Source organism: Chionomys nivalis, chromosome 26, assembly GCF_950005125.1.
Source record: "Chionomys nivalis chromosome 26, mChiNiv1.1, whole genome shotgun sequence".
Lineage (NCBI taxonomy): Eukaryota > Metazoa > Chordata > Mammalia > Rodentia > Cricetidae > Chionomys > Chionomys nivalis.
The window spans coordinates 747,774-772,872 of NC_080111.1; the positions used below are offsets into that span (position 1 = coordinate 747,774).

General features: G+C 47.2%; 1 protein-coding gene across 1 annotated transcript in view; it reads right to left on the bottom strand.

Annotated features, from left to right (window-relative positions):
* Positions 1–1,291: 1,291 nt before the first annotated feature.
* Cdk15 (cyclin dependent kinase 15) overlaps positions 1,292–25,099 on the bottom strand; it is a 71,227-nt gene continuing 47,419 nt past the window's right edge. Inside the window, exons 11-14 of the mRNA XM_057758740.1 lie at positions 19,834–19,882; positions 15,382–15,521; positions 2,279–2,415; positions 1,292–1,327 (exon numbers count right to left, since the gene is read on the bottom strand). Of these exons, the coding sequence (XP_057614723.1) occupies positions 2,306–2,415; positions 15,382–15,521; positions 19,834–19,882 (299 nt within the window). The 3' untranslated portion in view covers positions 1,292–1,327; positions 2,279–2,305. The remainder of the gene's footprint in view (positions 1,328–2,278; positions 2,416–15,381; positions 15,522–19,833; positions 19,883–25,099) is intronic.

The following is a 25,099-nucleotide window of genomic DNA, read 5'->3' on the forward strand; positions in this document are numbered from 1 at the left end:
AGGTTTGCGTCTGAACTCCAGCAACCGCCTTCGAGAAATTACTTAACCGTGCCAGGCCTAGTTTTCACGTATACGGTGGAATAATAATAGTAGTACTTTTTCAGTGGGTTGTCTGAGTAAGTTATGTATTTTCTCTGATTTATGCAATAGAAACCCGGGACTAGAATGGGACTGAAGTCTGAATCCTTTACCATACCAGCGCCGGCATTTTCCTAAGTTGAATAAGATCTGTTATTTGCACACACACACCTTGCCTGCCCCGTCCAGCCCACACTGTTTGATCTTGCAGGTGCAGTGGGCAGACTTTGTCCAGTTGCTTGCTAATATATACAAAGGCAGCTTTTGGGGGTGGGGAGACACGACTATCTGCATGTATCTTTTTCTCCTTCTTTCATCTCAGCCACTGGGTGGACAGTTACCATTTAAAAATTCTCTCTTAATTGGTTCCTTCTTCTAAAGGATACCCAGTGGTCTCTGGTTTCGAGGCTACTATATTTCATGAGAAGTCTCCTTGATGAAGTAATTTGAGTTTTCCGGGCTTCCTTTAGGAGGCACAAATGTCAGTAGTGTCCCTGCGGAGGGTGCTGTATGCGCACACATGTGTCTGACGGTGCCACAGAGTTTGGGTTCCGTCTCCGAGGCTCCAGTATCTCCACCATCAATGGGAGCTTAGACTCCTCATTGCCTTTGCCGTCAACGAGGACAATTACGATTCAGTAGCAGGTGATAGGCTGAAACTCAACTCTGGTCAGCAGCTCAGTGTGAACTCTTACAATCCCGGTGGATTGAAGCAGTAATACATCCTGATAGCCCATGAAGGGGAAAGATGCATTCCTGGGGGTCATCACAAAGAGTTCTGAGCAGGTCCATTTGCTGACAGTTTTATCCAGGAGACCTCCTTCCCTGGATACCTCTCTAAGCCACACTAATCCTCTCCTGTCACAGAAGTCTTTGGGTCGGGAGGAACTGCAAGGAACCCAAGTACGGGAGGCCTCAGCAAGCACCGGCTCTGGCTCCAGAACTCTCTGGTTGTCTCTCAATCTGTCCTGTCAAGAAAAGGAGCTTTCAGTCAGGGAATCGTATAAAATGGTTGAAACTGTTCTGAGGGGCTCTTTTCACACAGCCTCAGTTTGCGTCCCTTTGCTTAGGCAACAAAAATAGCGATAACCTTCCATCGCGTTCTCTGCACGTGTTAGACCGCGGCCTTGCGCATCCTGTTTTAAATACTCCAGGCAACAGGAGAGAGAATGAAGATCTCTGGTCCAGAATGGAGCAGGGCGTGAAGCTTCATAGTAAGTGGACACAAAGTAACAGCATGGCTACAGCCCTGAAAGGAAATGAAACAAGTGTGAGAGTTACAGATTGAGCAAAGAAAACTTACTAAGACTACTGCAGTTACTCATGGAATTCCATAGTTTGTCTTTTAAAAAGGTGATGTTAGCTGGGAGAAACCCTGTCTCAAAAACAAAAACAAAACCAAACCAAAACAAAAAACAAACCAAAACAAAACAAAAGGTGATGATTACATCATCTTAAAATATCCATGAAAAATTTATTTATTGTTATGCAAGTGGATTGTTCCGTGTTTTGCCTGCAGGTCCGTCTGTGCGCCACATACATGCAGGGCCAAAGGAGACATGGCCAATCTGTGGTTGCCAACGGGGTGACCCAATCACGGAATAGTTATTATGGTTTGGAATCTGACCATGGACACCTAAAGGGCTGGCTGGCCCTGCGCGTGGCTTAACTCAACTCTGTCTAGGTTACTGTCCCTTCCACTCGGGGCAGAGGCTCGGTGTAGGGAGTGTTTCTGAGAGGCCTAGGGGTGTCTGTCCTTGGCTTTGGGGTTCCACCAGGCTTAGCAGAACCCTTCTAGGTGGACCTGAGAATGCCTGGGAAGATGAGTCACCACAAGACGGCAAAAAGGTGGCAAAGCATCTTGGCTTGGCAGAAGCCGTGTTACTTCAGCACCCAGGAGACCTCTCAGGCTTTGGGGAAAGTGGGCTCATTGGTCAGTGTGAGCCCTGATGTCCCTTGCCAGCTAACAGAGAGGCCTACCTAGTTAAGAAAAACAAGGCCGCCAGTATTGGCACAAATCCCTACAAGATGTGACTCAGGAGCCGACTGCAGCACCAAGGGTGGAAGAAGTAGCCACGGATATCCTCACCTCGTCCCCAGCTTAGGAAGAGGCAGTCCTGGGAGTGGGATACCCAGGACAGAGATGAAAAGGGTTCCCTCCAGCCGGCAGTGACCCTGTGCTGACTCTGGAACCATTTACCTGAAAGATCGGGATGACCTTTTCTTTTCACCAACATTTGTTAAAGCCGGCTAGGTAGTGACCCTTCCTGTAGGAGGCCGAAAGGTCGCACATTTCTGGCTTCAGCTTCACTCCCGAAACTGCAAACAAAGACTCCTCTGTAGGGAAGAAAAGAGGAACACATCAACCTGTGATTTCCTGAGCTCGTTCACAGGACATATATCTTGTCTGCCTGTTGTAACATCTGTTATCCAAGGAGAGGTCAAAACAGGCAGACTGACTAATAACTTATACTGACTCGGGGTGACTTCCATTTACCGAATCTCTAATAGTTGTCGAGTGCTCCCTATTAGTTCAGTTCAGTGCATACCAGCCAAGGGAACATTAGCGGGTGAAACTGGGGAAGGATCTGGAACCCAAGGTGAAGAGTTAGAACGTCAGGTCCAGGAGTCCAAACTGAAGTCCCAACAAGGGCAGGCAAAGAAGATCACGTGGTATAAAATTGAAAAACCTGTCAGATGTGGTTAGTCTCTAGAGCATTGGTCCTCAGCCTGTAGGTCGCGATCTTCTGGGGGGTTGCATGCCAGATAAACTGCATATCAGATATCCTGCGTACCAGACACTTATTTTGCAATTCGTAACAGGAGCAAAATTACAGTTATGAAGTAGCAACGAAGTAATTTTATGGTTGGGGGGTCACCACAACACGAGGAGCTGTGTTAAAGGGTTGCAGAATTAGGAAGCTTGCCCCAAAGACTTCAGATAGACTCTCAGGCATGGATTTGATAAATGAAAAAAGAAAAGCAAAATGCTTCAAAATATCTTTATGTAGTACCTCTATTCATATACGCAGATAGTTGCTCCTTGACTTCCCATGGGGTATATCCTAGTAAACCAGTATAAGTCCTTGGGTTCAATTCCCAGCACGAAAGAAAGATAACAGGTATTCACACATCCAAAATGTATCCTTTATTTTATGGGTTTTACCTGCATGTATACTTGTGCACTGTGCATGCAGTCCCTGTGGAGGCCAGACAGTTATATACCATGGCAATGGTGCTGGGAACTGAACCTAGGAATGGTCCTCTGGAAGAACAGCTGTTACTTTTAACCATAGAGCCATCTCTGAAGCTCCATCAAAAATGCTTTTAAAAGGGCTGGAATGATGACTCAGCGGCTAAAATCAGTGGCTGTCTTTTCAGACGTCTTGACTTCAATTTCTAGTACCCACCTGGTACCTTAAGTCTATACTATAGTCCCACAGGATCCCATGCCCTCTTCTGGTGTGCAGAAATACACGCAGACAAAATACTCACGTATATAAACAAATAAAAATGTACTTGATAAGACCTTATCTCAAAACAACAACAAGCATTTAACACACCTAACCTATGGAACACTAGCACTTAGCAACACTGTACGTGGTAGAGCCAGTTGTTTACCCTGGCAGCTGGGAGACAGGGAGCATGTAACGGTCTGTTGTTACCCAGTGAGAAGAGGGGGCATCACTAGACCCCCAAAAGATCAAAACTTGAGATGAAGTCATCCCTTGTGCCCTGGTTCCTGCGTGTACCAAAAGATGCTGAGTCTCTCATGTAAAGCAGATCCCTGTGTGCATATTACACACACACAGACACACGCACACACACACACACAGAGATACACACACACGCGCACACACATACACACATCGTGTCCTTTAAGTTGTCTCTAGATTACTCACCAAACCTAATGTGGTACTCACTGTATAAACAGTTATACGGCATCTTAAAGGAAATAATGACCAGAGAAGAATTGGCCCATGTGAAGGCCAGACGCAGGCCCCTAAATATGTGGGGTTGTCTGAATCCAAAACACAAAGACTCTATAGTGGGGGATCCACGGGCATGGAAGGCCCATTCTGTAGTTCCTTCTGAGTGCCTGTGGCCATCATTCCATTCTAACGTTGGAACAACTCTTCAATGAAAACATTGCCCATCAGAGACAGTCTGGATTTGACTGACTGGGCACCCTGGCGGTTTGCAGTTCCACAGACGCCTGTGTCTCTGAGTGGGTTCGACAGACTGATGGGCCTAGTTCTTTCAAAGCTAAGGGGCTCATCTGCCTGAGAGGGGAACAAAACTTCCCAGCAGATTGTCATGAGTTAAAAAACAAAAACAAAAACTGAATGTGTGCAAGCCGCCTTCTACAGTTTCTGACATTCAGTGGGTGCCAAACAGTTGCCGTTGCTGGGGTCAAGAGCTGGGCAGCTCAGGAGCCTGGGCTCATCCGGGCATGTGCACAGAACTTGCTTACAGTGGGAACTCAGGCATTGCTTTCCCAGCCTCATGGTCTGCGGGACAGGTTGCTCCAAAGAGCTCAGTATGTGTCAGAGGCAGACTCCTATGTTTGACACACCAAAGGCACATAATGTCTTAATGATATTGTTTGCTCGGAACTGTTTGCACCCAGAGGGAAGAAAGAAGCTGCGCTGTTGGCCCTGCCTGGCTGGGCCTGGACATCTCTGCTTCAAGGCTGTGGGAAATCTGTGCTTCGGAATTAGAGATCTGCTAGGCTGGGATGGGAGGAGAATAAGTTTTTGCTGATCCGGATTTTTTTCACAGGGATGCTATAATGTGTCCATCACAGCATAAACAGTTAATTTGCTAAAATAAACAGTGTCTATACTTCGCAGCCGACCCCCTAGACAAATAGGAGCCCATTTAGGAGACCCCTTCTCACCTTGGAGACAGTGGCATGAAAAGCTTGGGGTTCCCTGAGGCTTCCCTGCCCCACAAAAGTAGGGATGAGGAGGAGTGGGGGGAGGGGAGAAGGAAGAGAGAGGAGAGGAGGGGGGGAGAAAAAGGCAGAGAGAGGGAGGGAAGGAGATAGAGGGAGGAAGAGAAAGAGGAAGGGAGAGAGGGAGGGAGGGGGAGAGAGAGGGGGAGAGAGAGAGAGAGAGAGAGAGAGAGAGAGAGAGAGAGAGAGAGAGAGAGATTGAAAGACTGAGAGTCTAATCAAAAGGATTCAAGTCGGCCGTAGACTGCCGGACTCTCTTTCCTAACACACTGTAAAAGAAAATAAAAAGGCAGGGAAGAAAATGATGGGAAGGGAAGGGAGAGAGGGAAGGCAGCAGACAGCTCTCCCTCAGTGATCTCAGCAAGGCAAGCCCTTCCACTGGGTGACTTGCTCATTAGCTTAGCGAATCTGACAGCGTAATTACCTCAGCTGCTTTGCGTTTAGAATAAATAAATACAAAAGTGGACGCTGAAAAGTTCTCTGAGAAGGAAATTCAGTCATCTAGACGGCCGGGAAGACACGTTTACTTAAAACTTCTAGAGTCTTACGTGTTTAGATCGTTTCAGAGGAGATAATGAGATAGTTGTCTCTCCGTCTAATTGAGTTCCTCCACTCCTGGCCGCTGGCTGTCACCCCTTTCAGGCTCCGCTTTGACTTTCCTCCTTAGAAATCGGATCCCAGCGTCTCGATTTACTCTCCCCTTGCTGATAACCTGGGGAAGGCCGGTGCACTGGAGTGTAGAAAGTGACTTTAATGGGATTGGGGCGCTGAGTAACCTTCCCAGGAAACAAGATAATCCAATCTCCCTTGTCTGTACTAAAGAGTAAAGGAGTCACAAAGAACTTGGAGATTAAACCAACCTTGCAAAATGTCTTGATCTACCCCCCCCCCCCCGTCACGTGTGTGCTGTGTTGTTCTGACACATAATCAGTCCAGCCACTAAAACTGCATATTGTGTGTGATTATTCGGAGTGCACACTTCTGCGCAAGAAGGCCAGATCCTGGCTCCTGTGTGTGTGTGTGTGTGTGTGTGTGTGTGTGGCAGCTTTGTGTCTTCACAGCCCAAGGGACTACAGAATACCTTTAACTGAAGTTGCTAACTCACCCAGGGCACACTCACGACTCAGACTAGGGGCACATTACACACGCATCTCCCGTTAAAGCAGATAATCTTTCCTTTAAAGTTAATTGGTGCCTATTTGTCATTTCCTCTGCATTTTTCCTCTCATCCCCTAGAACCAGACTCATACAAACCCTTGTATTCAGTGAGCCGAAGTTTTCGTAAACACTCAGTTTATTCTGGGATAAAAGAAAACCAGTGCTAACCCACATTCTGATGGAAAACTCAAGGCTTATGAAGGCCAGTGGTGCATCTGTCATTTGGAAAAGGGGAAAAAAAAAAAGAACAAGAAAACATAGGCCTTAATTCTCAGTCCTGAGCTCAGAACCTTTTGGTCTAACTCATTCTTTTTTTTTTTTTTGGTTTTACGAGACAGGGTTTCTCTGTGGTTTTGGAGCCTGTCCTGGAACTAGCTCTGTAGACCAGGCTGGTCTCGAACTCACAGAGATCCGCCTGTCTCTGCCTCCCAAGTGCTGGGATTAAAGGCGTGCGCCACCACCGCCCGGCCTAACTCATTCTTAAAACAAAAGATAAATCATCACCATTATAGAAAATTCTGAAAAGGAGGGAAAGCGATCTGGAACATTTTTATTCTCTGTATTAACTTCCAGTTTTGCTCATATGCACATAACTTTTGCAAGTTGGTTATAATGTGCCATTCTGTATTCATGCTTTTGGTTTGGTTTCTGAGGCAGCATCTCACTGCGTACTTTTGGATGGTCTGAAATTTGCTCCGTACACCAGGCTGGCCTTGGATTCACTGAGAACCACCTGCCTCTGTCTTCTGAGTGCTAGAGTTCAAGGCACGTGCCACCATGCCAGTTGGCTTTCCTCTTTTTCCTATTTTTTCTTCTCCTCCTCCTTCTCTATTTATTCATCTCTCCCTCTCTCCCATTTTAAAAGATGCCATCGCTATGTGACCCAGGTCGCCCCCGAACGTACAGTCTGCCTCTCGATTTGGGATTGAGGTCACATACGCTCAGGCCCACTTTTCTGGTTTTATGTATCTTATGTCCCAGCAGAAGTGGTCCTATCCCACTGCACACTGCCGTGAGCAGTTTTTTTTTTTTTTGGATTTTTTCGAGACAGGGTTTCTCCGTAGCTTTTTGGTTCCTGTCCTGGAACTAGCTCTTGTAGACCAGGCTGGACTCGAACTCACAGAAATCCTCCTGCCTCTGCTTCCCGAGTGCTGGGATTAAAGGCGTGCGCCACCACCGCCCGGCTGCCGTGAGCAGTTTTAAGTGGGGTACACAGCACTGTGTGTCCAGTCGACACATTGACATTTATCCAATCAGGTTTTCTAGTGCTCAGTATTGAAACTGTTTATTTTTACTTTGTAACTTTTAAACCATTATATACCGCATTTGAATACATCTAGGTTTTTGTTTGTTTTTTTTTTTGAGACAGGGTTTCTCTGTATAGCCCTGGCTTCCTGGAACTTGCTCTGTAGACCAGGCTGGCCTCAAACTCAGAGATCCGCCTGCCTCTGCCCCCCAGGTGCTGGGATTAAAGGCATGCGCCACCACCGCCTGGTTTATTTGGCTATGTTTTAAGCTTGCTCGATTGTTTAGCCAGGTCATTTCAGGGATAAAAGTATCTTGATTATTAGCAGTTTTGTGTAGCTCGTGATACTTAAGGTTAGTTGGATCTGATATTGATGGAAGCCTCAGTCAGTTGATCTACACTCCTGGCCGCAGAGAATCCTTTGATTGCTACATCTCCTTCCCTGGGAGTCATTGAGCTAAAGGAAAACAAAACAAAACAAAAACCCTAACTTAACAGTTATTTGGTTTTGTTTAGCCCCCAAAGCTATCCTTTAGGTGATGGGTGTGCTTTTTTGTTTCCTCTGGAGTAAACTGCTATTTTATGTCCTTCCCCCCATTTTCATCTGATTCTTGCTTTTTCTTGCCAAACAGAGGGTGAAACAAAACCAGTAACCACCAGCAAGTAAGAAATCTCAGGACCCAAGGGTGTTTGTAGGTGTTAGCACAAAAAGGGAAGATTGGGTAAAAATAGCAGATACTTGAACCTCACTGTACAAGGGAAGGCGGTAGTGGGGTGTAAATTTCTATCATATCAATAACATATCAAGCTGAGGTATGAAACGTGCAACTTGGGAACTGTGGGACCTTTCCCAGTCAGGTTTTACGGCAAACAGAGCCGCAGCAGGCATAGGCACTGAAAATGGACCTTGACTCAGACCGTTTTGCTGCTGTAACATCCTTGTGAGGTCTGGGTATCAAGTGAATTTTGGGGATGAGCTGGGGCTGGGAGTCTCGTGTGAAGTCAAAACCTTGGCTCTTCCACTTACAGCTGTGTGACTTCACTCTCAGTCTTCCAGGTAGGCCAGACAAGTCTCACACATGCAATCCTCCTGCCTCAGCCTCTTGAGTACTGAGATCACAGGTATGCCCCACCATACCTTGGCAGTCCTGGTTTTCTAATCTACACTATGAGAATAGTATTTCCAGCCTAGGACAAATGAGATCTACCTATAGCACATAGATGGCCAGGAAGGAGACCCTTGTGATTCTTCTCCAGCATTAGACATTTCTCTGTGACGGTGTGAGACAAGCAGCCTGGAGGGTCCTTTCCCTGCCCCAGTTCTTACACTTTCCTGAATGATTTATATTGACTTAGAGACTCTGAGCCTGTGATGCCAGCAAATTTAACCAATTTAAAGGTTTGGTGAAAGGGAGGGGTTGGTGGATTGACGTACCCCCTAGCAACACAAATTTATGCACATCCATGTGGGAATGTGTTGAAGACATCGTTCAAGGCAGAAAGTGACTAAATGTGTTATACTGGACTCTTCCTTATTTGCTGCTTTTAAGGTTTTTTTCCAGTTCTTCATTACATTTATTTATTTTGCATATGTGTTACCGATGAGTGAGTGAGGGCGGATGTGCTTGTACCACAGCACGTGTGTGGGGGTCAGAGGACAACTTGAAGGAGCCAGTTCTCTTCTTCAGCCATGGGGGTTTATCCCAGGGATTGTATTTTAGGTCGTCAGGCTTGGCAGGAAGCACCCTTACTCACTGAACCATCTCATTGGCCCTTAGTTTTGCTTCTTGACTGGTTGCTTTAAGAATATTGCTCAGTAAACAGTGTGAAAAGTGGATCAGTGGATGGGAAGATGGTTCAGTCTGTGATATGCTTGCTCTGTGAGCATGAGGACCCAAGTTTGACCCCCAGAACCCACATAAAAGTCAGGCATGGTGGTAAAGGCCTGTAATCCCAGCCCTGAGGAGGCAGAGACAAAGGGATGCTTGAGGTTTGCTGGTCAACCAGTCTAGCCTTATCTGTGAGGTCCAAGTCTCAGTGAAAGACCCTATCTCAAAATGTAAGGTGAACAGCTATCATGAGGAACAACACACACACACACACACACACCAATCCACAGTGTTCACATACATACATACACACACATACATACATTTAGAATAAATAAGTAAGTGGTAAAGAGAATGGTATATATTCACTGTTTCAGGTCCTGCTGTGGTGGTGCACACCAGCCTAGTTTACATAGTAAATTTTAGGTCAGCCAAAGTTACACAGCAAGACCCCACCTCAGGAAAAATAGAGAGATAGACAGACAGACAGACAGATAAAAATAATTAAATAAATGGGGAATGGGTAGAGAAGCAAGCATGGCTTAGGCTCTCGCTTCCCACTTCTCCACTTCTTCAGACTTTGAAACCTGGCCTCAAACATAGTCTAGCTACACGTTAAGTACACTAGATACAAAAGTAACCATCGGGCTGGAGAAATGCCACAGTGGTTGTAAGAACTTCCTGTTCTCCAAAGGACTCTCTGTAACTCCATCCCCAGAGGATCCACTGGCCTCTTCTGGGCTTGTGTGAACACCAGGCACACATGGTGCATACAGACATGCTGGCAAAACGCTCATACCCATAAAATAAATATTTTTTTAAAAAAGCAAAGCAATAAACAAGCAGCTTGAAGTCATACAGAAGGCCAGACAAGCTTCCTTGGTGAACACTTAAAATGTTTAAATTGTTGCAAGAATGTATACAACAAAGAGAGTAAAATCTGTGATGGATGGGCTTCAAGATCCTGCCAGTGTCTCTCAAAGAGGGCAACCCTAGAATGGCACCACACCTAATAGACACTCGGTAAATATTTGATGAATGAACTGGAACATAATTTGCCCACTTTGTGAGAAAATGGACTCTGTCCTGGGTCCAGAGTCTTCGAGACAAAAATTGGGAGAATTTCAAAATTCAACAATAAGGCCCAATGACAAAAAAAAAAACAAAAAAAAAAACCTGGAGGAATGAAATTTATATCTGCTGTGTATGTGGTGGGAGGTGGTTAAAGAAGGCTAAGGCTTGGGGGTCGAGTACTTGCCAAGCATGTGTGAGGTCCTGGGTTCAATCCCCAGTATGGTGGTGGGGAAGAGGAGGAGGAGTAAGGAGCTGGAGCTCCACCTCAGAGGGTAAATACTCACTGTGAAATCATAAGGACTTGGGTTTGAGCCTCAGCATCCATCCCTGTGAAAACGTGGTGATGAGAACTTGTAATACAGTACTGGAGAGGGGATAGGCTAGGCGGATCCCTGGAACTTGACTGCTTGCCTAACCTAGCCTAACCTGTGAGCCCCAGATCCCGGTGAGACGCCCCTATCTCAAAAACCAAGGTTAGCAGCTCCTGAGGAATGACTCCCAGGTCAGTTTCCACACAGTCATGACACACACACACTCAAAATAATAATAATTACAGAAACCTAGACTACAGAAACGACTGAACAGTGATGTGACATCAGAGAATCATCAAATGTATAGAGATATCATGTTAAAAGAGAAGTTAATTTTTTTGAGCGAAGCAAAATATGAGTCCAGTGTTAATAGGGGCAGGAAGAGAGAGGCAGGGCTCTCAGAGCCGAGCAGTGGGAAAGAAGGTAGGGAAGGCAGAGCTAACTGCTCCAGGCTCTTCCACCCTCGTGCAGCCCATAGGATATTGTATCTACCAAAGCATGCAAAACACAGTACGCTTTTAAACTTCTGGATATTTTTTTTTCTATGATGCCAAGATCTATTTTAAAGGAGAGAAGGGGATTTAGTCCAGGAAGGAATGGTAGAGACTTATTCAAACCTGGATTAGGATAGAAAATCAGACAGAAGAGAGAGGGGAGGGAGAGGGAGAGAGAGAGAGAGAGAGAGAGAGAGAGAGAGAGAGAGAGAGAGAGGGAGGGAGGGAGAGAGGGAGGGAGGGAGAGAGGGAGAGAGAGACAGAGAGGGAGAGGAAGGGAGAGGGAGGGAGAAGGAGAGAGAGGGAGAGGGAGAGAGAGAGAGAGAACCTTTGATGTCTTGAGGGATGATCAAGCGCCCTGGCTTAAGGACCAGACTCTTAAATCATGTGGCATTTACTGGCCCAGATAAAAAACACTCCTGTGGATCAGCATGTGTACTAAGAATGGCGGGCTTCCAAAATCAGCCTTCACTTTTTTAAGGGTAATGTTTGGAAGGCTTCCTGTAAGAATGGACAGATGGAGCATTTCTAGAAGGAGCAGCTTAATGGTCTTCTACCCCTCCACCCCCAAATCACTAACTGGTGTTCCTTCCCCAGAGCCCAAGTTCACGCCGAGGGCAAAGGGAATTAAGCAAAGAGGCTGAACCTGCAGCTAAGATTAGAGAACTGCCAAGGGCCTAATTTTAGGTCCTCGCTGTCCCAGCTGATGGCCTGCGCTGCTGGCTTGGCCATGGGGACCACAAGTGCAGCCATGAGCTGGTGCCGACTGGGGAGAACTGCTCCCCGGCCATCTGCAGAAGCAATTAGCTTGCCGATGGGTGTGTTTTGAGAGAGGGACTACCGATAATTTCTCCTTCAACAAATGTTTCTTCAGGTGTTCAAGAGTCAAGGAGGTACTTGGCAGACGTTCCCACAGGCTCAACCTTCTCACATTGACACTCTCCCCCCCCACCCCCTTAGCAGGGATCTCCACCTGGGAGCTAATCCTGGAATTCCTGGGTTTCCATGACAAATCACCTTTGATCCGTTTCCTAGGACTCTAAACGCATTGCCACAACCCAGGGAAAGTGTGGCTGGAGCCCAGGCTTGATGAAAATCGGCATAGATTGATGGGGACCGGCCTTTGATTTTTGTGGGGAGTTTCACAGGAAACTTCTGTGGGGATTTGGGCTGTCCTCTGAGCTCCACTTACAGGTTTCATGCTTAATTGTCTTCTTCAGAGGCCAGACAATAAGAGCTGGCATCTTCCAGATCAAAGGAGAAACAGAATATATCGTAAGGTGACAACTCTCTTATACTGTGACCAGAATAAAAGCAGAATAGACTGATGTAAATATAAGTCCCTAAACAAGTCCATGCTGAAATGCTTGCAGATACTAAAGTCTCTCTAATTTCAACACAGCAATTCTTCTCACACACCACTCTGAAGAACGTATCTTACTCCCCCCCCCCCCCCCAATTCTCGTGCCTGCGGCAGCCCATCCCAGCAAAGGAGAATTTTCTGCCCCTGCAGGTTGGGAGCTGGGCTTCTCCGCTGGGATTCTGTCTGCAGAGCAGGCTGTTAACAATGGCTCTTTGCCAGGGGCAATGAAAAAGCAGGCTGAGGTGGTGCCTTGCCGGGGAATGCACCCCTTAGTGGAGGATGCCCCATAGTCAAGGCCACGGCAGTGAAAGGACACAGATTGCTTGGGGGCTTCTATCCATTCTCCTCTCCAATTTCCCAATTCCTTTGCTCTTCCCGCCTGCTTGCCTCACATCCTAATGTCGATCTGTCTGTATTTCTACACCTGCTCTAAGCACACATACACATGCACACATGCACACACACACACACACACACACACACACACGCGGTGGCACCCCTCTTCCCTGTCTCTTGGTGCTGGCCCTTTCATCTTCTCCCTCAGGGATTCGAGATGTCGCTGCAGGAAGTGCTTGTCCACCGAGGCAGCAGCCAGCAGAGCCCCGTGGCTTTGACAAACCTCATTTAATTGGGAGGAAGCCAGGAGAATTTGAAAGAACTGAAACATCCACGAAGCTCCTTTTATCAGGCATAATTTAAACTCTGCATGGAAAAACCCCTATATGTATAAAGAAAAGTCAACTTCCCTCCTGCTGTGAGCACTCCTCATCTCCCCCAGCACAGGCAGGCTCCTGCAAGATTCTATCTTTTCATTTTTCTCAAAGTGTCAGAGTAGATCTGGGCTCTGCGGCAGGGTGAACAGAGAAGGAATACAGATTGTTCTTTCTCGCTCGTGTGGATGCGTGCATGCGTGTGCGCGCACACACAGAGACACAGACACACACAGAGACACACGAACACACACACAGACACAGACACACACAAACACACCCACAGACACACACACGGACACACACACACACGAACACACACACGGACACACACGGACACACACACAGACACACACACAGACACACACACATCTTTAGATAGTGTGTGCTCCAGAGTCTGTTGGTTGATAACTTTGCTTCAGATTTCTGGGGAGAATCAAAACCCAAGTTCCTAGGGACATACCAGTTTGGAGAGTGATGGCTGCTTCTTCACTAAAAAGCTGGTGCCCATAAAGGCTTGAAGATGCCAGCCGTTCTCCAGTGCCCAGAATAATAGACTCCACAGGAAGCCAACAGGGAACATTTCTTTAAGGAGAGAGATGGGAGTGGGTGTGTGCACGGCCAAACACGCACATGTATGAGTTAGGCATTGAGAAGGAAGAACTGTAGGCCCAGATTGGAAACAGGGGGGCAGAACAGGTCAGGCAGCGTGGACACATGAGGCATAGGTGCCAGGAAAGTGGTGGGTGCTGTGGGCCTCCTAAAATGCCCTTCGTCTGACCCTTCTCTCAGCCTCCTTGCAAAACCCTCCGCAGATTCACCGCCAGTCCCATCAGCGTCTCGTGAATTATCCTCGTTTCTCCAGAGTTGCCTTCAGCACAGACAGCCTCTATACATCTGCGGCTGATTACTGCAGATCTGAGCTGTTCTGATATGATTTGTGCTAATATGTGTACAGGGTGCCCCTTTTCCTCTTCACCACCTTCTCTTCCTCCCACTCCGTAAGATCCTCCGGGCCAAGGACAAGTCTCTTGTTTTCCTCAACTTTTTTTTTTTATAGCAATTCATGTGTTCTTGACACTTAACGGCAGCTTAATAAATTCTAATGGCTGCCTCTCCTTACAGGGTTAAGTAAGATATTAACCTTGCCTGCATAGTGATGGTTATTTTTAGAGATCTCAGTAATCCCCAACTAAGAAATGTGTGCTGTTTCACAACAATGTCTAAGATCCCGGGAAGCTGGATTTACAAAGGCATAGGCTGTACCTATGCCTCTGGGCCTTTAGCTCTGCACCCCAGTGCACCCCATCCCTACCCTCACCCCACTTCCACCCCAGCCCCCTCTTCCCAGCCTGACCCTCAGGCCTTCCGCTCAGCTTTCTTTTCTTTGGCTTAGGACTTCAAACGACGGTTTTCCATTGAATGTGGATATTTTCAAAGAAACCTCACCTAAGGATACTCTTCCCCAGCCCGCCCTAAACAGCCCAGGCCTTGACCGCACACCACCCACATCCTCCTCCTGGCCCTTCCTGGCCACATTCTGAGAAACCCAAGTAGAGCTTCTGCCATGTGACCCCCCCCTCGGCAGATTTCAGATTTGGAAGATGACTTCAGGCGCAGGCGGCCAAGGCTGGTTTCAGGGTAACCGGTGTTTGCAGTGGGCGCCTAGCCTCGGAGGGCATTTCCCTTCCCCCAGCGCCCAACCTCCCAGCTTCCTTCTGCAGCATCGCGTTACCAATCAAGAACGGCCCATCTCTCCTTCCTGACATATCCATGTCACCTCTCGTCTTACTCTCTGGAAGGGAGAAGCAGCTTGTTAGAAACTTTGGTTTGGCTTCTCCTGGCAGATGCTCACTGAAGCAAACACCTCAGAGGCAACTTTCATCTCTGCCAGCTTCCAAGCAGAAGCTTGCGTGTGGGAACGGTTTGCATCACCGCAAGGAGGTCCCTGTCACCTTTCTCCACCCGTGCTTCTGGGTTTTAGAGAATCTTACTCGAAGCTCAGTGCAGACTGGGTCCCCTTGCTTCTTGCTCTCTGGAAAGCAAATTAACCTCTGACTTCACTTCTGCTTTGCAAACTCTATGATTCTCCAGCGTTGGGGAAAAACATGTAAGATGAGGTTTGGTGTGCGCATGCGCGCGCGCACACACACGCACTTACCATCGGGAAGCTGGCACAGCTGGGATGGCAGGACACGGAAATAATCATGGGTGAGGGCTTCCTGTGCTGAGACACGGTCCCTAGGGAAGCCTTTTAGCATCTGGGAGGCCAGGTCTTCAGCTTCAGGAACTCCACTCAGCCTAGAAAAGTAGAAGGAAGAGTTGGAATTTCTTTAAAGGCTGCTGTTTGGGGGTAAGGGGAGAGGATAAAAACTGAAGACTATGCCGGGCGCCCGCCTTTAATCCCAGCACTTGGGAGGCAGAGGCAGGTGGATCTCTGTGAGTTCGAGACCAGCCTGGTCTACAAGAATTAGTTCCAGGACAGGCTCCAAAACCACAGAGAAACCCTGTCTCGAAAAACAAACAAACAAACAGAAAAACAAAAACAAACAAACAAAAAAAACCCTGAAGACTAAGTGACAAGGCCACTAGGAGGAAGGGAGACAATGTCAACCTTCGCCTCCACCGCGGTCACTGGGCATATGCGCACGAAGGACACAGATTGGTGATTGCCGAGACAAACACCATGAAGGCTTCTTCTTGGAGGGGGACTATAGCTCCGCCAAACAGAAAGGCCTAGTTGGCTGGATGTTCCAGGCTCTGGATACCACAGACAGGAAGCATGGAGTTCTGGGGTGAGGGTAGGGGTGGGACATTCTGGAGATTGTCTTATTAACAATCATATTAACGGGGATTCTGAAGCTCAGCCCCCGGGTTATCAGATAAGACATTTCCTTGATTCCCTTGAGATGGAGCTGGGCAGGGGCAATAATCAAGCACCCAAGTTTTGCAGAAACTCATCCTCAAGATGAGCGACTGTGTTTACTGGGCAGCTCTCACGTGTGAACAGAGGGTTCTGGGCGGCACGAGGCAAAACTGACCCCTAGCAGAGTGTAGACACTCCCCGATTTGTCACACACAGGCATAGATACGATCCGGAAGGAAAAGGCCTCCTCTGGTCTGCAGGTTTGAATTCTGGGCGTCAGAAAGTCTGGCCTTAGGGAGATGATTCGGTTACAGAGGAGAAGCCTGCACCACTGGCTCGGTACCCTCACCAAGTGGGCTTTGGGGAGCCCTTTGTTTCTTCTACCACGTGAAGAGCCATGCCAAGGAGGCATGTAGAACAGAGCCCTCATCAGACGTTAAATCTGCTGGTGCCCTCGTCTCAGACTTCCCGGACTCTGGAATGTTCTTGTTGGTTATAAATTATCCAAAGTATTTTGTCATCCCCGGCTGAATTACCCATCTAAACTACTGTTTATTCTAACGGCCTTCATCCCTGACCTGGGACAGGAGGATGTGGTCAGGAATGGAGCCTGACCTTCTGCGTTGAGTTGCACGGCCACAAATGAATCGGTCAAGCAAAACCTAGAGGGGTTTGCTTGATGTCAAAGCCACACATCAGCATGGAGGAAGGAGGAGCATGTGCCCTCTTGGACAGGCATGATACAGGGATGCTGGAGCTCCTGTCCTGTGGTTGTGGTTTGCTAATTTTTGTAGGAGATTTGCATAAGAAACATCCGGGTGTCTGTTTCTACAGCATAAATCTGTTTCTGCAAATGGGTTATTGGTCTCTAAGTCCACAGACGAGATAAAGAAATTTGGAAATCCCAGGGTAGTGGGCATGAAGGAGGACCGGTAGGTCCACATGCTCTGCCCAGGCTTTGTGGCTGCAGAAGACAGTAGCTACTGACCCATCAGTCAACACATGCAATGCACGGTTGTTCTCGGAGGAGTGAGACAAGGTTTAGCTGCCTAGCACACCCTGCCTCTGGGTCTAAGGCTCTCCTGTGCCCCTTGTTGCTACTGACCCTCACAGTAGGGGATGAGACTGCTTACCATAAGCTCATTTTCCCATCCATAGAGAGGGGAAAATGTAAGGCTAGAGGGGCCACTTCTCTAACGCTCTCACTTGAGGATGCAGTAGACGCCCACCGTAAGAAACATCCGTCAGCAGGAAGAAACAATCATTCAGAAAGCTGTCCTAGCCTTGTCTGTCAATCACAGCAAAGCGATTGCCATTGAACCCCACAACAAGGTCCGTTTCTGGCCTCCTGCACAATTCCATATCACCTCTGTAGGAACTGTACAGAAAGGCTGGAGATACCTCAGCTCTTCTAGATTCGCCAGACTTGCGCCTGAGTCTGTTGAAACCCTGTGCAGCAGATGGATCTTGGTTCCTCCACTTGCATTCTGGCTGGCACTGGGCCAGGTAACCTAGTTTCTCTAAGCCTCAGTTCCTTCCTATTTGTCACCAGAATGTCACATTAAGAAGGAATGTACTATGTAGCCCCCAGAAGCATATGGTGGGCACCTACCTGACATAATGTCCGTTCTCCACAGAGCTAGGGATTCTCTCATGTGCTAACACAGGCCAGCACTGTCCAGTAGAATTTTCCACAACAATGGAAATCATTTATTTTTACTCGGTCTGATATGGTAGTCACTGTCCCTACGTGGTTGTTGAGTCCTAAGAATATGGGTAGTGTCACTGAACAACTGAACTTTACGTTCATTTTGGAGCAGTTTCCGTCTGAGAGCCATGTACGGCTCATGGCAACTGGATTAGCAATGCTCCAGGTATTACTTCTTGCTCCAGGAACCAAGCAGAGAAAAGGCAAGTCTGAGCAAAGGCCAGAAGCGCAGGAATGGGCAGAGACAGTAGGTGACTTGTGGCCAGGAGGGTCAAGTGACACAGAGAATTCTTGTCCTGCTCAGAGCTAAAAGAAAGAGATTGGAAGGATATGTGGCGGTGGCAACAGCAGCAGCATAGAGTATTAAGCCGCATTGTGGTTTGGAGTATTTTTAAAAAGTCAGATGTGGAAGGGAGGGGAGCTATGGAGCATCATGGAGATCCAAGTATCTCTAGGCTAGTGCTAGGGGGCCCAACGCGTGCACAAGAGGATGGCTGTACTTTCTGTTGTTAGTGTCTTAGCAAGATTAAATTGATTTCAATCTTAAAGTTGAGACAATGAAAAATGGCATTGCCCTGCTTAGAAAATGGAGCTGACCCAACTCGTAGTTAGGGTCTCAAAAACACACCATTGATATTCTAGGGACTCCAAGGAGCACTCAAGGTTAGACCGAAATTCCTGCCAGCTTTGACATAGTTTCTGAATTAATACCTTAAAGTCAGTGATACCTAAGTTTAAAAAAATAAAATAAAATAAATTTTTTTATTGTTTTTATCTGCCAATGCCACTCAGTTAAATGGCTTTTAGTAAAGATAACTTGCCTGGGTGTGATGGCGCACACCTTTAATCCCAGCTCTTGGGAGGCAGAGGCAGGTGAATCTCTGAGTTTGAGCTCAGCCTGGTCTACAGAGTGAGTTCCAGGATATCCAGGGCTACACAGAGAAGCCTTGATTCAAACAACAACAACAACAAAACAGCAAACAAAAAACTAAAATGTCACGATAACGCGATCAATCGACAGTCTGTTGTGTTTGCTCAGCGGTAATTGTGAGTGGAGTTTGCATACCCAAAGGACCATAAAACAACAGCTCCTGGGATCATGCCTCAGAAAATAATGGGGTTTAAGGCTTTCTGGGCTTTGGATGCAGAACATGTGGCACCTCGGGGGCCTTGCGTTTCCCAATAGAGATCCCCTGGTAGTCTGTGGCTCTGTGTTTATTCTTTGTACCCCGTTTTTCACTTTCAACTTTTAAAAGCAAACAAAAAAAATTGGACGTATGGGATAATCAAGCCACATTTGGTTAGATTAAACCACTCTGCATATTCAAAGACCAGCATTCCAGGGTTCAGTTGGGATCTTGGCTGGGAAACTCTCTGCTCTCCCCACCTGCGAGAGTGTTTTTCTTTGACATCCGAGCTCCTCTCCCCGGCCTCTGATGTTTCCCTAGCTGCCTTTTTTGCCTCCTCACTGGAGCAAAAAAAGAACAGAGCCTCTGCTAATTACTCTCAGATCAAATAATGCTGGTTATTGTGATTGGTCATTGTCCGAAAACACTGAGTTCTTCTTCGCCCAGAAGCTGCCTGGCTAGTTAGCTAGCTATTCCCGGAATGTCTCTATTATCTGTTTTACTTTGCAAAAGAAACTAGGGATTTGTTGAAAGCTGGTCTGCCCTGGTCTGAGCTGAGACCACGTTGAGAGGGCCTGGGAAAGCATGACCTCCAAGAATCAAGCTCCCCCTCCAATGGCCACTCCGTGATGTTATTTGGTTTCTGTCTGTCAGAGAATAATAAACCCACTAGGTTTTCTTGGAGGCCAACACTCCTGCTCTCGGGGCCTGGGGCATGGCTGAGGGGCACAAAACAATTTTAATGACCAAACTCACTGAAAGTAAAATGGTTCGTAAAGAAAAACTAACACCCTCCCAGGGGGGCTGGCTTTCCCCAGAGGCATCTTTCTGCTGGGGGCTGGGCGCTCCGTGCGCTGAGGTACAGGGAAGCCTCTCTCTTCTCTGCATCTAAAGAAGAGAGCAGGTGCTTACCTGTTCCATACAATCTGCAGTCTCTGAGGTTTAGGCAACGGGAACCATTCTGGGGAGCACACAGAGAAGCATTAAAACCGAGAACAACCCGCCAATCGGTTGTCAAAAGTGTTATTAAAATTCCAAATACTCTTCTTGGCTTGGAGTAAAAGAGGGTCTAGAACCAGGCAAGCTAAAAACTGACTTTTAAGGTCTCCTCTCAGAACGTTTGAGTCACTGAAAAATACTAATAAGCATGAATTTTGTGTCCTCCAGATCCCTGTGTTAAAGTCCTAGGACGTCGTGTGGAAAGGAAGCCCATATAACATTCTTGCTAGGGTGGGTCCTAATAGAATTATGGTATCCTCATGAAAAGGGAAAATTTGGACGAAGAGAGATCTATTACAGAAGCTGACACGATGCAATATGAGACCAGCTATCTCCAAGCCAAGGGTAGATTCCTGGAGAGGTTCTGCTTTGTCCTTAGAAAGACCTTGCAGACTCCCAGACTGGAGCAGGCAACGAGGCATTTCTGTTATTCGAGGGTCTCAGCCTGTGGTCGTTTAGAATGGCAGCTTTCACAAACCAATGTGGCTAAAACTGTTAGTTGAATTAACAGACATATAACATATTGTGTGTAGAGTGTGTGCCGAGTGCAAGAGAATACAAGAAATCAAAAGAAACTCCCTTACCCTCCCGGAGCTTACAGTTCACCTCAGAAAATAAAAGGACATGCACACGTACATGCATGCGTGCACATGAGTGCACACACATGCAATCACATGCACACACATGCACGCACACGTGCACACACATGCACAAATGCATACACAGACACACACAAGAGCACATGCACACACACGTATACACACGCACACACATGCGCGCACACGCGCAACACATGCACACAATGCAATATACACAAACACATACACACAGACACACACGTACACGCACACACATATGCACAAATGCATGCACATGGGGACACACAAGTGCACACACACACGTGCGCACACACGTGCATACAGAGGAAAGCAGTCCACTCAGCTGGGCACGACGGCTTCACAGCTAGAACACTGGACAGGCTGAAACAGGAGGATTGCCATGAATTTGAAGGCAGCCTGTGCTACAAAGTAAGTCCATGTCTCAAACAAACAAAAATGAAATCAGCTACCACCACCATCACAACAACAACAACAAAACATGTAACAAATGATGGGGCAAAGTCTGGAAACTCAAATATGGGAACTAGAGGGAAGACTCGGTCGTTAGGCATGATGACTGATCTTTCCAAGGACCCGCGTTGGACTCCCAAGGCCCCCAGCAGGTGGCTGTCAACTTCCTGTAATGCAACCTCTAACTCGGGGGATCTGATACCTCTGGCCTCTGCAGGCACCCAGACTCATGCGCACACCCACACATAGATATACACAGACATATAATTAAAAAAATAAAAATAAACCTTAAAAAAAAACCAAACAAACCTGAGAATTTTTTATAAGTAAGGGGGGGGGATGTATAATTTTATACGCTATTCGTGAGACAATAGAAGCGAATCTTGGCTCAGATAATTCACAGCCAAGCCGAAGATGCCTCCGTGGGTAAAGGGCCTGACAGCCCATGTACTATCCAAGGATCATGTCACAGCTGGGTGTGGTGGTGCACATCTGTAATCCCGGCAGCCCTGCGGCGAGATGGAAAGCAGAGACAGGAGAATGGTTTAGAAGCTATCAGGGCAGCTAACCTGGGGTATACAGGGCATCAGAAAGAGAGAGTCCCTGGCCTAGGAAGGAGGAAAGCCAAACACACTCCCCCAAAGTTGCCTTTTGACCTCCACACATGTGCAAACACACACATACACACACACACAACTCTTTGTGAGTCACCCAGTACTGGTGCTGGGCACTGAACTCCCGAGACACCTAAACATGCAAACGTACACATACCTGCATATACACAAAATAATAAAATCAAATCTTTAGGGATGGCAGGATGACTCAGTGGTAAAGCGTGATCCAGACAGCTCATGTGCCTGTGACTCCAGGCCAGGGGGTCTAGCGCCCTCTTCTGGCCATCAAAGACACCTGCACTCGTGACCACATTATTCCCCCCAACAACACACAATTAAAAAGATACAAAATCACATCATTCCCCCAACAAACACACAATTAAAAAGATACAAAATCACATTACTCCCCCAACAAACACACAATTAAAAAAAATACAAAGTCATATTATTCCCCCAACACAATTTAAAAAATACAATCAACCTTTTAAAAAATCTTTTTAAAGCTTTAAAATTCTAAGATGCCCAGTAAAAATAGAATGGTATTTGGAGCATGCTTTATTACTTATATTGAGATGCACAATTTTTTTTTTTTGCTCTTTGTTCTGACATTTGTATCAACTCTAACTAAAACCAAAATGAAAAGGGAGTTTTTAACTTTAGAAATAATTCAAGTTGGCTGAGTTAGCACCTAGCTCTCCTCACTCCTGGGAGGCAGAGATAGGAGGGTCACCCCAAGTTCAGGGGCTAAACAGGGAGACTCTGTTTCAACAAACAAACAAATAAGAACTATTAATTGACTTCTCAGTGTGGGCACCTGCCTACGGTCCCTGCATTTGGCAGGCAGGAGCAAGAAGATGGAGAGTTCTAGGCTGGTTTAAATGGGGCCCAGACAAACAAGCAAACTGAGAAACAGTGATTGAAAGCCCTCATGGACGTATGGACCACAAGAGAGACTGGATGATGTCAACTGATGCTTCTCATCACCTCCACCACCAGGTCCAGGGATTGAACTCGGGTTGTTAGTCTTGTACAGCAAGTGGTTTTATCTGCTGAGCCATCCTATTGCCCCAGAGGTTTTTTATTTTTATTTTATTTTATGTATAGGAGTGTTTTGCCTGCATGTATGTATGGATGTATACTGTGTGTGCATGACTGGTGTTCACAGAGGCCAGAAAAGGGCATCAGATCCCCTGCAAAGGGAGTTACAGACAGTTGTGAGCTGCCGTGTGGATACTGGGAATCTAACCCAGGTCCTCTGGAAGAGCAGTCAGTGTTCTTAACCTCTGAGCCACCTCTCCAGTCCAGGTCTATTTCTTCACTGTGTGGCTTAGTAACATGACCACAAAATCCCAGTTCAAATCTCTCTGCCACTCAGGGGCTGTGGGACTTGAGGGTGGGGAGTGGGGATTGCTCAATGTGTCCAGTGAAGCAACAGAAAGTTTCCAGAACTGTAAACGGGAATCATTTTTAGTTTCCGGAAAGATTAGATAAGGCCTCTGGCATGTAATTCAGACTCGAAGAGCTGTTGGTCTCCTTGCCTTTCTTCCCCTTTTTCCTTTGGTTCTTGAACCTTTTGTTCCTTTGGGAGAGGAGTCAGGGTCCAGCAGGGTAGGGTGGCATCACCTGCAGACCTTATAAAAGGAGGCAGCCTGGTTCCACCCCCTAGAGAGTCTGCTTTAGCAGGCCTGGGACGGGTCACACACTGGTTGGCTGTTGTGCTATTATGTCTTTAATAGGCTCCAGATGTTTCCAGTGAGGCTGATTGGAGGACTGCTGATCTAGCCAAGAAAGCGGGGTCTAGCACTCGCCAGTAACTGGACATGTTTCCCTGAGCTTCACTTCCTCGGCAACTCGAGAGAGGCCCTGGTGAGGATTCCGCTAGTCAGGGTACAGCAAGGTTGCAGAAGGCAACCTCACAATCCTGCTTAGAAAGTTTCTTTCAAAACAAGAAAGAGAGATTTTGACCAGGGCAAAAGGGGCTCCCAGGAAATCTAAAATGGATGCCCTTGGACCCCAGGAGGGAGACATTTTGAACTTGAACTCTCTGGTTCTGCACAGATGACAACCTGACTCCTCCCACATCTATTCCGGGGCAACATCAGGAAAGCAGCCAGGGTCAGCTGGGGAGCCGCTGGGCAGCAAAGCCAAGTCCCCGGCCTGTTGGTGACCTACCCTCCCACTTGGATGCAGACGCTCAGGTGCTGGATGACCTGGTCTCTCTGTCATTGATTTTTCCCATTAAGTCCCGAGTGATCAATGAGAGAAAGGTTCACAGACACACAGGCATCGTACACAGCACCATTTCAAGAGGGTCTGTTTCTCTGGCTTCGGTGGCTTCTAAAAATGATAGGTCTAGAGGCGGCAGGCTTCCTTTCTCCTTCCAAAGATGAAGTAAATCATTCGGACAGCTCTTCCGCCACCTCCTTCTTTCTCAGCAGCTTTCTTCAAGAGAGGGAGCTCTTGTTTGAGTTCAGTTGGAATCCAAGGCTCAGGAAAGCAACGCCTGGCTTCCAAAAAGTGCGCTGGAAAAGTCGAAGGTTTAAGCTTCCAAATGAAGTTGGATTTCAACGCGGGCGGAGCGGCTGTTTGCTTTCTCATCAATGTTTAATGGAAACTCATTTCACAACCTTTAGTCGCTAGAGATTTGTTGGTTGATCAATTGATAAAACATCGCTTGGATGTTTTGAGCCTCTGCTCAGGGTAGAACCTTTTCTGGTTCCTAGAGTCTTGCCGCGGTCGCCCTAAGGTTATCTTAGACGGCAGTCTACTGAACTACACCCCTGGAATTTCCTGAACACAATGCATTCTTGAGATATCATGTATTTATATAGTTGATAATGCTGCTAACCTGCTGTCGCTATCTCAAGTAGCAATGTTCAGAGTAAGCCGTAAAAATCTGTAGTTCTCTCTCCTCCACCGGTCCTGCTCACCCATTCTGGATACCCCCTCCCCCACGTCCTCGGGCTGCGGGCTGTGGGTTTCATTCTTCTGGAGCTGGCATGGAAACTTGCTTAGTGTTTGACTCCAGGACTTTTTATCAGGCTTCGGGGATCTCTGGGAGAAGACACCTTTAAAGGCTCTAAAAGTCAGAGCACATGTGAATGAGGCTCCCAGGCATTTGAGGCTCACACTCCAGTTCGTAGGTCTGGCTTGTCATTCACGTAACCCTGCAACAAAACCTCCCGGGACTGTAAAGTGAACCCACCCTCTGAGGCCTGGTCCTAAGGTGAAGAGGGGGAAGTCAGGCCTGACACCTGGGCTTGGAAACCCATGAAGAAATCCCGGTAATCAGGACTCTCCCCATTCTTGAGGGGTCAGGACCCTGGCTATTGTCTATCCACTCCCACAAATGACAGTTTGAGTTTGATCACACTTCACGGTGTGTAGCGCACTTGATGATGTGGCCTTGGACATTTGCCACTCCCTGACATTCCCAGCCAGCTGTGGTCACGTGACTTGTGGCGTTGTTATTAATCATTACCTCTTAGTTCTCTT